The sequence below is a fragment of the Labeo rohita genome, chromosome 21, assembly GCF_022985175.1.
Source record: "Labeo rohita strain BAU-BD-2019 chromosome 21, IGBB_LRoh.1.0, whole genome shotgun sequence".
In the NCBI taxonomy this organism is placed as follows: Eukaryota; Metazoa; Chordata; class Actinopteri; order Cypriniformes; family Cyprinidae; genus Labeo; species Labeo rohita.
The window spans coordinates 13671138-13685806 of NC_066889.1; the positions used below are offsets into that span (position 1 = coordinate 13671138).

Here is a 14669-nt window from a genome sequence, read left to right on the forward strand (position 1 = left end):
AAAAAGTGTTCTGTCATTAATTATGGCTTTGTTTTGTGTTCTGTTTTCTGTAAAAATGTAACTTATTGCTGCAATAGAACGTGTAATAGATTTTTAATCTTCTTTTATTACCCTGAAAGCATTTCCTAACACAATTCTGATATTAAAAATGATTGCTTTGGCTTTTGCAAGTGAATGCATTTGCATTAGAGTACACAAAGTTCTGAAGCTTGCTATGTTAAATGTTGGTTTGTGCATCAAAGCAGGATTGAAAGATGTATGAGTAAATAGAGATTTTGGTGTGTTTGCCTTCAGGGATTTCTGGATCTTAATCTCACAGAATTCAAGAAGGGAGGTGCCAATGTGACGGGCTTCCAGCTCATGAACTACACAAACCCTACCGTCAGCAGGACCATACAAGACTGGCTGGAGTTTGACAGTAAAGACTTGAAGAGTCCCAAAAGGAGGCTCAAGGTAAAGCAAGGTCTTAGTAATAAAAAATATGATTTTAAAAGCTCTCATGATGGACTTTAAAAGGTGTGTGCCCTGCGGAAAAGACCTTGAATTTCCATTTTGAACTTGCCTGGTTAATGCATTTAAGAGATGAAGATGGTTGATGAATTAAACAACTTAAACTAGCTAAGAAACATCAATGTATGCGGGTGACCCTCTATGCTGGTCTTTTCAGCAGGGCATGTGAAAGCAAAAGGTTGTGAATAAATTCTCTTTTCCTTTTCCCCTTCCTTTTCATTTGGGACGTGTCTGTGGAACATCTCAGTACACTGGAGCGCTCACATATGACGGGGTGACTGTCATGGCCACTGCCTTCCAGAACCTAAGAAAGCAGCGCATTGATATTTCTCGCAGGGGGAATGCAGGAGAGTGTCTTGCTAACCCTCCCGCACCCTGGGGCCAGGGCATCGACATTCAAAGAGCCCTACAGCAGGTATCAAAAGAGTACTGGTTCTGATAGCAGAGCTGATACTTTGTCAGGAAAACTAAAAACCTTAGAACTGGCCAGTATTTTTTTTACTGACTTGGAAGTTACTATACTGTTACTATATAGCCTGCCTACAAACAAACATCAGCACATCAGGGTCATCTTAACATCCAAAGTAATTTGATTCAGCCTCTTTATGCAATCACAAGCTGGTTTTGTTTCATCTTTTATCTGATGAAATTCTTAGCAATCATTTGTAGATGTTGATTGTAAATACATTCATTTTATACAAACAGAAAACAGCGTCTGTGCAGCGCAGCATACATATTAACAGGAAACTGATCAATCGAGTGGGCTTCGTAACTTCTTACTGGCCGTTTCTTTTTTTAAATTTAGTTTCTGGTTCAAGATCAAAAGGTTTTTAGTGGCTGGTGCTGAGCCAATTTTACCACCCAGAACTGGCTTTTCAGCTTTTAAAAATGGGATTTTTTTTAAAAAAAAAGTTAGGGCTGCACAATTTAGGGAAAAAGGCTAATTGCAATTTTTTTTAAAGCTTCAGGTTTGCTGTGCTTGTTGTTGTTGTTGTTGTTATTATTATTATTATTATTATTATAACTATAAAAAATAATAATAGCAGTTATTATTTACATTTACAATTAATTATTTAGCAGACGCCTTTATCCAAAGCGACTTACAAATGAGGACAATAGAAACAATTATTTTTATTATTACTAAATTAACATATTAAAATATAATATATTACTTGATTTAGTAATATAAAAACTAGGTTTTGTAACATTAAAGAAGTCCACTTCCAGAACAGAAATTTACAGATAATGTATTCACGCCTTGTCATCCAAGATGTTCATGTCTTTCTTTCTTCAGCTGTAAAGAAATTGTGTTTTTGAGGGAAACATACATACATTTTTCTCCATATAATGGACTGATATGGTGCATTTGGGATCGTTTTTAATGTCAAACGCTCGTCTTGTCTTACTCTGCCTCGACTGTATTTGTTCTGGTTCATGTCTGTTAGTGTATGTCGAAAAATTCCCATCTCATGTTCTCCCTCAACTTCAAAATCGTCTTATATCTCTGTTTTACCTTTTTTGTTAAGGGTGTTTGATCTTCTTTGCATGTTCACTTTGCAAAGACTGGGTCGGTGCTTCTGCAGCGATGTAGGATGATTTTGAAATTATTTTTGAAGTTGACAGAGAAAATATGTTTAGAGTTTTTCGACATACCCTGACTGTCTTGAACCAGAATACACAGAGTTCAGGGAGAGCAACACAAGACGAGCATTTGAGATTAAAAAGTATTTAAATTGTATTTTTTAATGAAAATAACCGATCGCTTCGCTAGATAAGACCCTTCTTCCTCGGCTGGGATCGTTTGAAGCCGCATTTAAACTGCATTTTGGAAGTTCAAAATCGGGGCACCATATCAGTCCACTATATAGAGAAAAATCCTGAAATGTTTCCCTCAAAAAACATAATTTCTTTATGACTGAAAAAAGAAAGACATGAACATCTTGGATGACAAGGGGGTGAGTACATTATATGTGAATCTTCCCATTTAAACCAAACTGGTTTAAGTCCATCCATCCATCATAAAACGTGCTCCAAAGTAGCTTCCACTAACTGTTATACTTACGTTTACGAGAGAGAGTCGTTCCAGCAAATGACGTAGGACGTAGGCGAATGAAGAGGGTGGAGAAAGGAAAACAAAATACCAGTCACGAATTAGAAGTACAAATATATACCGAGCTTTAAGCACTTTTAAGACATTTAAGCGAATATGGAAAAAGGCATTGTTTAGCAAGTGTGTAACCACCTAAATCAATGATTGAAAAAAACTTTTTTTTGCCATAGAAATATGTTTTGTTAACATTTATGACTGTTATAGCGCCAGCTATATCACCTGTTGCATGTGCTCAGCAGGTTTTGTGAAGTTTTGAGTTTTTCTTTAGGCTTTATAGGATTTTGGGTAAATTTGGACAGGCCCCTTTTCTAAACAACCCCGTTATAGCTTGCCAAAGGGAACTTTTTTTTTTTTTTGATAATTATTGACCTAGAGAGTTGTTGTTTTTTTGTTTTTTTTCCCAGATTGAGCGAAAAACCTAGGACTCATTCACAAAAGTTTTTTACATCTTCTCAATCATTTAACAAACAATTTGGTTGACAGAGTAAAAGTTGTCCGGAATGAGAATTTCTATCCTATGATACGAATATGATACGAAAAACAGTGCAACGTACAATCGTTTGTGCCCTTGAAAAATTAGATATCGCCCTCCAGTAGCTGATTTCTTTCAAATTTCTCTCAGACCGTTGGGGTCGTGAGTCGAACAGGCCCACCAAGTTTCATTCTGATCGTTCAAACTTCGTTGGACAATGGCTTTTTTCTTACACAAATGCATAATTTCGTTTTAGAAGGCCTTTATTAACCCCCCTGAACCATGTGGAGTACTTTTTATGATAGATGGATGCACTTTTTGCACTTTAAAATTTCAACAGCCATTCACTGCCATTATAAAACTTGGAAGAGCCAGGACATTTTTTAATATAACTCCAGTTGTATTCGTCTGAAAGAAGAAAATCATATACACCTAGGATAGCTTGAGAGTGAGTAAATCATGGGTTAATTTTCATTTTTGGGTGAACTATCCCTTTAAGACACAGTGCATCTATTTATTTAATTAAATAGTAGCCATTGTGATAATCACAGTAAGCCACAGTGATTTCAGTTTTATTTTGACTAATCATGCAGCCCTAGTCATAACTATCATTTGGCTTCCTGTACAAAAATGTAAATCAGGTTTCACACCTAGTTAGGTTCTGCTTAAATGATGAAGATAAAATGATTTACAATCCGCTTATGTGTGTTTCTCTCTGTAGGTGCAGTTTGAAGGGCTTACAGGACATGTTCAGTTTAATGAAAAAGGACATCGGACCAACTTCACCGTCAGTGTGATGGAATTTGGCCCAAGTGGACCTAAGAAAGTAAATCGAATCATTTTTTCTCTGCTTTGCGTTCACCCTTAACCAGCCCATCCCAATAATTGTACATTCTGACTTCTCACTCCAAATTTTAGAAAACAGATCCTGCTTGACATTCTCCTGACATAAATTTGATTCGGAATGATTAACCTGAGGTTTTACCTGAAACTTCAGCACAAGCTGTGATGAAAGCGAAATGAAGTGTTAGTCACAGGCAAGGCTTAAAGAGCCGCGTATGCATTTCAAGTGATTACAGCTCCTCTTAAGCCGTCAATATGAATATTTAACATTCTAAAAATAGTGGCTCTGAAATTCCTGTGCACTGCTGTGATATTCCTCCCTTCTGCCTGCAGGTGGGCTACTGGAACCAACATGAGAAGTACGTGAGCACAGCTACTTACAGCAACATGCTCAATGAGACGTTTGGACTGCAAAACAGGACCTACATAGTCACCACCATCTTGGTGAGTTTATAATGAAAAGATAGTAGAGTTATAGTTGTGCTTTTTATTGTTTCTTTTAAAGCTTTTTCCGTTCATCTGTTCAGGCAATGTTTCACATAAGTGTGAATTACAAACCATCAGTGTCATCAAGATGAAACAGTGTGCGTGTTTTCTCAGTGTGTGTGTGTGTGCAGATAATGATCCTGAGGTGTGTGTCATTAAGCTGGAGTGTGCAATTTTTCGCCACTATTCTCACTAAACAGAACTGAAAAAAAAGTATTGTTTTGGTCAGCCAAACAGATGGTCACACCCTAATTTCATGCCATTGTTTGAGATTATATTACTGTGTCAGGCTACGAATGGTTACCAATTCATTCAAACTACAAATAGCTTGTAGCCGTCTGTATATTTTATATAGCGGTGTCCTCAGAGATATACACTCCCAGAAAAAAAGGTACAGTTCTGTTCAGGTAAAGGTAAATTTTAGTACTTTGAAAGTACATATTGGTACCTTAGGGTACCGTCCTAGTGACAGAACTGTACCTTTTTTTTCTGACAGTGTGAAGTCAAAGTTGTGAAATATAAAGTCTCATTTCAAAATATGTCAAAAAGTGCTATATGTGACCTTGGACCACAAAACCAGTCAAAAGTAGCATAGTTATATTTGTAGCAATAGCCAAAAACACATTGTATGGGTCAAAATTATTTTTTTTTCTTTTACGCCAAAAATCATTAAGAAATTAAATAAATATCATGTTCTATAAGGATATTTTGTAAAATTCCTACTGCAAATATATCAAAACTTAATTTTTGGTGTATAAATCTCAATTTCCAAAAAATTACCCTTATTAATAGTTTTGTGGCGCAGGGTCACATATATCAAAACTTAATTTTTGATTAGTAATATGCATTGGCAAAAACTTAATTTGGATAACTTTAAAGGCGATTTTCTCAATATTTCTGCACCTTCAGATTCTAGATTTTCAAATAGTTGCTTCTCTGCCAAATATTGTCCTATCCTAACAAACCATACATCAATGGAAATCTTATTTATTCTGATGATGTATAAATCATATGTGACCCTGGACCACAAAACCAGTCATAAGGGGCATATTTTCTAAATTGTGATTTATACATCATCTGAAAGCTGAATAAGCTTTCCACTAATATATGGTTTGTTAGGACAGGACAATATTTGGCCGAGATACAACTATTTGAAAATCTGGAATCTGAGGGAAATCACCTTTAAAGTTGTCCAAATAAAGTTCTTAGCAATGCATATTACAAATCAAAAATTCAATTTTGATATATTTACGGTAGGAAATTTACAAGATATCTTCATGGAACATGATCTTTACTTAATATCCTAATGATTTTTGACATAGAAGAAAAATGGATACAGCGTATTGCTGGCTATTTCTACAAATATACCTGTGCTACTTATGATTGGTATTGTGGTCCAGGGTCACATATAGTCTCCATTACCTTTTCTTTTAACTATAAAATGGGCTTCAGTAATATCGTGAATGGACAGGAGAAAGTATTTTAACATCAAAAAACGATACTTTAGCTTTTCATACAGTAGGTTGACATACTGAACACTCACAGGAATAGTTTACCCAAAAATAAAAAATTCTGTCATTAATTACTCACCCTCATGTCGTCCCAAACCTGTAAGACCTTCATTCATTTTCGGAATGCAAATTAAGATATTTTTGATTAAATCTGAGAACTTTCTGACCCTGCATTGACAACAACACAAAAAGTATTCTTGTAGCTTCATAATATTACAGTTGAACAACTGATGTCACATAGACTATTTTATTGATGTCCTGACTACATTTTTGGGCCTTGAATGTGTCAGTTGCACTGCTGTCTATGCAGGGTCAGAAAGGATTTCATCAAAAATATCTTCATTTGTGTTCTGAAGATGAACAAAGGTCTTCCAGGTTTGGAACGACGTGAGGTTGAGTAATTAATGACAGAATTTAAATTTTTGGCTGAACTGTCCTTTTAAGGCCATTAAACACCAAGCTGATGGATGGCCGTCATTGAACGTCTGTCAGCTCAGTTGACTCTGATTGGCTGTTCAGCTTATCGAACCTTTGCATGAGAGGAATAGCGAAAGTAATGAAAGCGTGTGAGCAACAAAGTCAATAATGAACACAGAGGCTGTTCTCATTTTTCATCTGAGCATTCCAATATGCAAATATTGTAATAACGACATGGCTGTCTGGAATGTGGAAAGTTAAGGCCAACTAATCAGCATGATTTATATTCAAAATGGTAAGCAAGCCATACAAAAGAGTTTGTATATCTGCAGTACTACTTTTAGCTTCGATTTTTGAATGACAAATATAAACTACTGTCATCTGTTGGAATAGACAGTTATTTCCTCTATTGCAAACACATGTATTTTGGCCTAGACACATGTGACCCAATGCGACAGCACAGTCTGCTTTTTTCACCATTAGTTCTTCAATGTTGGGTTGGTGTATCACTGCCTTTTCAGGTACCGGACGGCTCCGTCAGGTCCAGTCACAACTCAGTAGGCACAAACTTGCTACAAGACATAAAAAAAGCATTAACAGTATTATTGACACCATCCACATAGAGATATTTTGGTGCTCCTGGTGGGTTATATCACTTGTTTCATGCTAAAAAAAAATGATGCATATTCAAAAAACTTGTCACCACATGATCCCTCACTCAAAGGAGTTTGTTCCCTTCCTCTGGGGTGAATCACCATCCTCTCAGGAAGGTGAGAGGTAGTGTGAATCTTTTGAACCCTGCTGGGTTTACTGTTCTGCTCATTACGGGCACAGTTTGTGGGCCGACTCAGAGTTTTGAGTGGCTATTAATCTTATTTCAGAGAAACTCCAAAAAGAAATACCCTTATTCCCTTAAGGATTTTTCTTTGACTGTGGTTAGACAGCTGTAGTATTGATTTGTCTTTTATAATAGACAACAGGACTGTAATATTACACCCGTGTATGAGGAAACACAGGTGTGTTTCCTCATACGCATACACATTTCAACGTACTTCTCTTGTTTTTTCGTTGGATGTTTTTTTCTGTTGATGTTGATGCACAGAACTGAGCTGAAATGCAGCTCTTCAATAATATATAAGCTGAGAAATATGCTGGAAATGCAGAAAACATTTGATGTCGCTGATGCAAGATTTTCTTTCAAGCCTCTTCAACTCTGAATCATACAGTAACCAAACAACTAGACTGATCTGGCCCTTGCTACCACACAAAACAAAAAATGCTAAATTAACCTGCACTGTGTTCTTTATCCTTAGGAGTCTCCATATGTGATGTTGAAGAAGAACCATGAGCAGCTAGTGGGTAATGACAAATATGAAGGTTATTGTGTGGAGCTGGCTGCAGAGATCGCCAAGCACGTGGGCTATTCCTACAGGCTAGAACTAGTGGGGGATGGAAAGTATGGAGCCAGAGACGCAGAGACTATGATGTGGAATGGGATGGTTGGAGAACTAGTGTATGGCGTAAGTAGCTGTTGTCTGTGAATGTTAAGTTTTTTGTGGTAAGGATTTGTTTATTTATTTATTCTATTATTATTTTATTTTATTATTTTATACTTTTATTTTATTTTATTGAAGCTTTATCAAGCTTTTAATTTATTTTAGTTTAGTTTAGTTTTATTTACTTAATTTTTTTATTATTTTATTTTTATTGTTTTATTTAATTTTTTTATTTGATTAAAATTAAAACCTGTGTATTACATTGATGTGTCTATAGTATATTAGCAGTCACTTTAGCTCAACGCTTTTATTTTTTTATTTTTTTATTTTATTTAAATTGAAATTGAAACCTGCATTTGAACAGTCACTTTAGCTTAAAGCTTTTATTATTTTATTTTATTTTATTTTATTGAAACGTGCATATTAATTTTTTATTATTATTTTATTTTATTTTATTTTGGTTTTTATTAATTTTTTTATCTTGTTGATTATTTTATTTTATTTTATTTTATTTTATTTTGTTTTATGAAAAATGAAATTGAAACCTGCTTATTAAGTTCATGTATCTGTAGTGTACATTAACAGTCACTTTAGAGTGAAGCTTTTAATTTAATTTAATTTAATTTAATTTAATTTAATTTAATTTAATTTAATTTTATTTTATTTTATTTTATTTTATTTTATTATTTATTTAATTTAATAGTGTACATTAACAGTCACTTTAGCTCAAAGTTTTATTATTTTATTTTATTTCATTTCATTTTATTTGATTTTAACCTGCATATTATGTTCATGCATCTCTAGTGTGCATTAACAGTTGCTTTAGATTAAAGCTTTTATTTTATTTTATAATTATTGAATTTAATTTAATAGTGTACATTAACAGTCACTTTAGCTTAACGCTTTTACTATTTTAATTTATTTTATTAAAAACCTACATATTGTGTTCATGTATCTCTAGTGTACCACTAACAGTTGCTTTACCTCAAAGCTTCACTTCCTCCATGCCCTGGAGGTCCAGTCTGTAACAGTGACAAAGATCTTTTCTGAAACAAGTAGCAAAGGGCTGGCAAAGTTTGCTGCAGAACAGAGAACAGGACACAGTGTGTCCAAACCTCCCGCCTCAGGTTGAACAAAAGTTTTTTTGTGTCTCTTATCACTTATGAGGTAGATTTTCCCTACTGTCAGTGCATGTTAGTGCAATGTTTGGCTTTCTGGCAATTTTGCAACATAACAAAGAGTCCTAACAAAGGCCAATTAGCAAGATATAATTCATAATAGCAAAACTGAGGTACATGCGAGGTTGGCTTTTGTACACACTCAAGTTTTTTATTCAGAGCATTTTCACCCTGAGGCTGCAGCATTAGTGGCTTTGGAATGCTAAGCAGTGTCAGATGTAGTCTGTCTTCATCGGGCTAAATACGAACACCACAGCTCAGTATTGTCAAGCGGCGTTCCTTAGATTTCTCTGCTTGGAAAAAATACGATGCATAGAAATCGTATGAAGGATACTCTTGAGGATGCAACACTGACTCTAGTGATTCATAATACTTGAAGTTATTTATATGTTCAGCTGCTTCTAAAATGGCAGATAAAGCTTTTTGTTGGTTTGCACTTGATTTGTAATTCCAGTGTGCTCTGGAAACCTACAGAGGAACAGCCTTGTTGTATGCAAACTGGATCTCAAACATATTCTGAATGTTTGATTGCATCACTTTCTGAGAAAACATGATTGTCAACAGTAAATCACAATAGGCACTCTATCTCTGCTTAATAATGTAATCATATTGTCTTGTAGAAAGCAGACGTGGCTGTCGCCCCCCTCACCATCACTTTGGTCAGAGAGGAGGTCATCGACTTCTCCAAGCCCTTTATGAGCTTAGGTATATCCATCATGATCAAGAAGCCCACAAAGTCCAAACCAGGCGTCTTCTCCTTCCTGGACCCACTGGCGTACGAGATCTGGATGTGCATTGTGTTTGCCTACATTGGCGTGAGCGTGGTGCTGTTCCTGGTGAGTCGCTTCAGCCCGTACGAGTGGCACGCGGATGACGAAGAGGAAGGAATGGAGCAGCAAAACCAGAACCAGAACCAACCACCGTCACCAGAGCCCAACCAGTCGCCCAACCAGCACGGTCAGAATCAGAATCAGCGAGAGGAGAAGCAGGAGAAGCAACCTGAACACACCAATGAGTTTGGGATCTTCAATAGCCTCTGGTTTTCCCTGGGAGCCTTCATGCAGCAGGGATGTGATATCTCACCAAGGTAGGTGGAAATGAAAAAAAAGCCATTTTCATCATTATCATTTTTTTTTTTTCATCTTCCACTGCTGCTTTTTCGTTTGGCTGACTCATATTCCACAAACAACATCTGCGATGAGAAAATGGGTTGTAAAATAAAGATGATCTTCCTAATCGTCTGCTGCAGTACAGCATCCCTGAACTACTTCTGAAATGCAGATCAGGTTGAAGTAAGATGCCTCAGAATATATTAAGAAAGAAACGGGGAGATTTCATTTGAAGTGAAGGTAAAGATTTGATTGTCAGCTGGTTTTTATGGCCAACAGAAACAGTTTTTTAAGTGTCTGATAACAACCAATTTATAATTAGAACCAATTTATACTTAGGGGTGTAAAATGATTAATTTTATGTGTACTGTGTGCGTACTGTGAAAATGTATTACGTACGTATAAATACACACACATGCATGTGTATATATTTGAGAAAATGTTGTATTTATTTCAGTTTTTATATTTATTTCATTATATTTATTTATTTATTTATTTCAAAACCATAAAGAAAAATTAATTCAAGAAGAAACCATTATTTTATTTTATTTATTTTATTTTATTTAAACCTGCATATTAAGTTTAAGCATCACTTCCTCCGTTCCCTGGAGGTCTGTGAATGTTGCATTTTGTGTGGTAAGGATTTGTTATTTTATTTTATTTTATTTTATTTTTTTATTTTGACACAACTCTATGATCACTGAATACAATAACTGGCTTTGACATTCTAGGAATAATTTACGTTTTAAAATATGTTAAAATACAAAACAGTTATTTTAAATTGTAATAATATTTCACAATATTACTGTTTTTACTATATTGTTGATCAAATAAATGCAGCCTTCTTTTAAAACCATTAAGAATTATTATGATTCAGTATAATATATTATAATATTATCACAGTAATATCACTGATGATGTGCCCTAACGTAGCATTAAAAATGTTTCTAGAAGCAGTAATATAATATAATATAATATCATATCATATAATATCATATAATATCATATAATATTTATTTTAATTAATTTTCTATTTTATTTTAACCTGCATATTAAGTAAAATCTTCACTTCCTCCATTCCCTGGAGATCTATGAATGTTAAGTTTTGTGTGGTAAGGATTTCTTTATTTTATGTATTTATTTGCTTGATCATTGAACTACAACAATAACTGGCTAACAGGAATAATTTACATTTTTAAAAATGTTTAAGTGCAAAACGGTTATTTTAAATTCTAATAATATTTCACAATTATACTGTTTTTATTGTTGATCAAATAAATGCAGACTTCTTTCAAAACCATTAAGAAATTTTAATGATATAATGATATACCTTAATAATATAATATAATATAATATAATATTTAAAACCCTAAATTTACATTTGAACACGTTTAAAACCTTATCTGAATCCGTTCTATCTCTTTGACTGAACTGACGCTTGTTCACACAATTTTTAGTCGCTAGCATTAGTCATGAGGAAAGTGTAACCATAGGTTAGGCGAGTGCTGACACCCCTGATAGGGTCCTCTAGCCTCATTATGTGCAGATTGGCCTTGAGCCTCTGGGTGTGCTGGCTTCTCTGCTAGTGTTTGACATTTTGCTTGGACATGTATATCCTTGGCTTGAGGGAAGCAAGCAACACACTCGAATTAGATTACACTGCCAGGGAGCGTTCCATGACAGATGTGATTGTCTGAGCCGGAGCACTCAGCCTGACAGTGTTTCTCCATGCTAGCTGAGGACTTCCATGGAAAACTCCATCACCTCTCCCCTTTGAGCTAAACGAGGAATGCTGAAGTTCTGGGCAGGCATGAGGCTGTTATGAAATCATTAGGAAGTCCTTGATCTGCAGTCAGTGTTTGAGAGAGGTCAGTTGGTTTTTATGGTTATGAAGTCTTAGATTGAACTGACATGGTGCTGAATCATCATGCTCTTTTTACTTGAGGGCTTCAGACAGTGATAGGGAAACACGTCCGGTCATTTATGGCCTCCAAGAGTGTATTGTATATAGATCTTCCCATTTTTCCTGTTACTGTACATAAAAGTGCTTGTTCTCTGTGCTTTTTGACTCTGAGGCTATTTGTCAGCCATCTCGGAAACCACTATTTAAAAAAAGTGTTTTTGTAATGAGGATTGTGTGGGCCAGACAGAAGACACCAGGCTGCTTACAGTATTTATCTCTGACGGGAAACTTGTTTGTCCTCGACAAATGTCAGAGCTGCCACTCAGAGCTCTGACTGTTCACATTGTTATTCACTCCAGCTCATCTGTGCCATTGCTTCATAAAACTCTTTTACCTCATCTAGCCTCTGTGATTCTCTGATTAGTTTTTGATGAGGTGCTTATGAAGAGATTTCATTAATTCATTATTTCTTACAAAGGTGGCAAAAACAAAGTCTCTTTGACGCCACTCGAGACTGATAGCAAATAGAGAAGCTACTGTAAGCATGCGGGCAATCAAAGCAATTAACTCGATTCGAGCTATGCCGTAATCTGAACTCATGAGGAGATGGCACGGATGATTAGCAAGCTGCAAAATGTGAGCAGAGTTACTGAAGCACAGCAGCCTGACATGGCTCTGATGGTATATAAATTAATAACTCAACAATTGCTGCTCCTCTTTTAGTGGTTCATCCACAAGTGGGAATTGCAGACTGTTTGCTATGCATGTAATTCACTATCACTGTCACGTCCACTAGCGTCAACACTGTAGCATTTCATAGCACATTTGAGTGCTGCAGCAGCTAGGTTATGTAAACAGTGTGCTTATGTGAACTGTCTTTTTAGATTCTGACTGCTAAAAGTCACCTGTTAGTCATCTGCATAAATTCTTTATTTGAGACACACATATTGAGCACTGTAGCGTTAATTGGGTTATTCCTTCATTAATGTGAATTATTTCTATGCTCTGCATCACCGAATCTTACATTATTTTAATTAAGGATAAAGTAACACAACCAGGAAGTACTGTCTGTCTGTTGTTCTGTTTATTATTCTATCTGTCCCTCTGTCATTCTGTCTTTCTGTCGTTCTGTCTGTTGTTCTATCTATCTGTCATTCTCTTGTTCTGTCTGTCTACAATTCTGTCTGTTTATCATTCTGTCTGTTGTCATGTCTGTCTGTGGTTATCTCTGTCATCCTGTCTGTATATTTTTCTCTTTATCTGTCATTCTGTCTGTTCTGTTTGTTTATCATTCTGTCTGTTTGTTGTTCTGTGTATCATTCTGTCAGTCTAACATTCTGTCTGTCATTTTGTCTGTCTCTCTGTCTGTCTATCATTCTGTCTATTTTTTCTGTTCTTCTGTCTTTCCATGGTTCTGTCTGTCTGTCGTTCTGTCTGTCATCCTATATGTCTATTGTTTTGTCTATCATTCTGTCTGTGGTCTTGCCTGTCTATCGCTCTGTCTGTTGTTTTGTCTGTCTGTCGATCTGTCTTATTTTGTCAGTTTTTATTTGTTCTGTCTCTGTCATTTTGTGCAGCCATGGTTATGTCTGACGTCCTGTATGTCTATTGTTTAGTCTGTCCGTCGTTCTTTCTGTGCAACATTCTCTCTGTCTGTAAATCTTGCTGTCTGTCATTCTGTCTGTAGTCGTGTCTGTCTGTCGGTCTGTCTGTCATCCTCTTTATCTGTCATTCTGTCTGTTGTTCTGTCAGTCTAATGTTATGTCTGTCATTTTGTCTGTCTATATTTCTGTCTATCGCCCTATCTGTTGTTCTATCAGTCGTCCTGTCTGTTGTTTTGTCTGTCTGTCGTCCTATCTGTCTGTTCACCTGTCTATTATTACGTCATTTTGTCTGTCATTTTGTCTGTCCATCATTCTGTCTGTTGTCCTGTCTATCATTCTGTCTATTTATCTTTCTCTCTGTAAACCAGTCTGTCTATTGTCATGTCTGTGTATCGTTCTGTCTATCGTTCTTTCTGTGTAATATCCTGTCTGTCATTCTGTCTGTAGTCATGTCTGTCTGTCGCTTTGTCTACTTGTCATTCTGTCTGTTGTTCTGTCTGTCTATTATTCTGTTTGTTGCTCTGTGTGTCATTCTGTCACTCTAACATGTCTGTATATTGTCCTGTCTGTATATTGTTCTGTCTGTCGTTCTTTATTTTTTTCTGTCATCTTGTCTGTTTTTTGTTCTGTCTTTCTATCAGTTTCTCTGTCCATGGTTCTGTCTATATATCATTCTGTCTGTTGTCATGCTGGTGTATCATTCTGTCGGTCTATTATTCTGTCTGTCATCCTGTCTATTTTTCTGTCTGTCATTCTTTATTTTTTTCTGTCGTCTTGTCTTTGTTTTGTTCTGTCTTTCTATCGTTTTCTCTGTTGATGGTTCTCTCTATCTATCGTTCTGTCTGTTGTCCTCTCTGTTGTCATGCCAGTGTATCATTCTGTCGGTCTATTATTCTGTCTGTCGTCCTGTCTGTCTGTCTGTCGTTCTGTCTGTCATTATCTCTATCATTCTGTCTGTCTGTCATTCTATTGTTTTATCATTATCTTTAATTGAATATATACTATATTGATATTTATATATTACTTATAT

At 35.7% G+C, this 14669-nt stretch overlaps 1 protein-coding gene across 3 annotated transcripts in view; it reads left to right on the forward strand.

The window, feature by feature from the left end:
• gria1b (glutamate receptor, ionotropic, AMPA 1b) overlaps positions 1-14669 on the forward strand; it is a 77669-nt gene that overhangs the window by 40838 nt on the left and 22162 nt on the right. For all 3 annotated transcript variants that reach the window (XM_051093012.1, XM_051093013.1, XM_051093014.1), the window contains exons 6-11: positions 295-453; positions 758-925; positions 3814-3918; positions 4269-4379; positions 7663-7869; positions 9644-10110. In XM_051093012.1, coding sequence (XP_050948969.1) covers positions 295-453; positions 758-925; positions 3814-3918; positions 4269-4379; positions 7663-7869; positions 9644-10110 — 1217 coding nt within the window. The remainder of the gene's footprint in view (positions 1-294; positions 454-757; positions 926-3813; positions 3919-4268; positions 4380-7662; positions 7870-9643; positions 10111-14669) is intronic.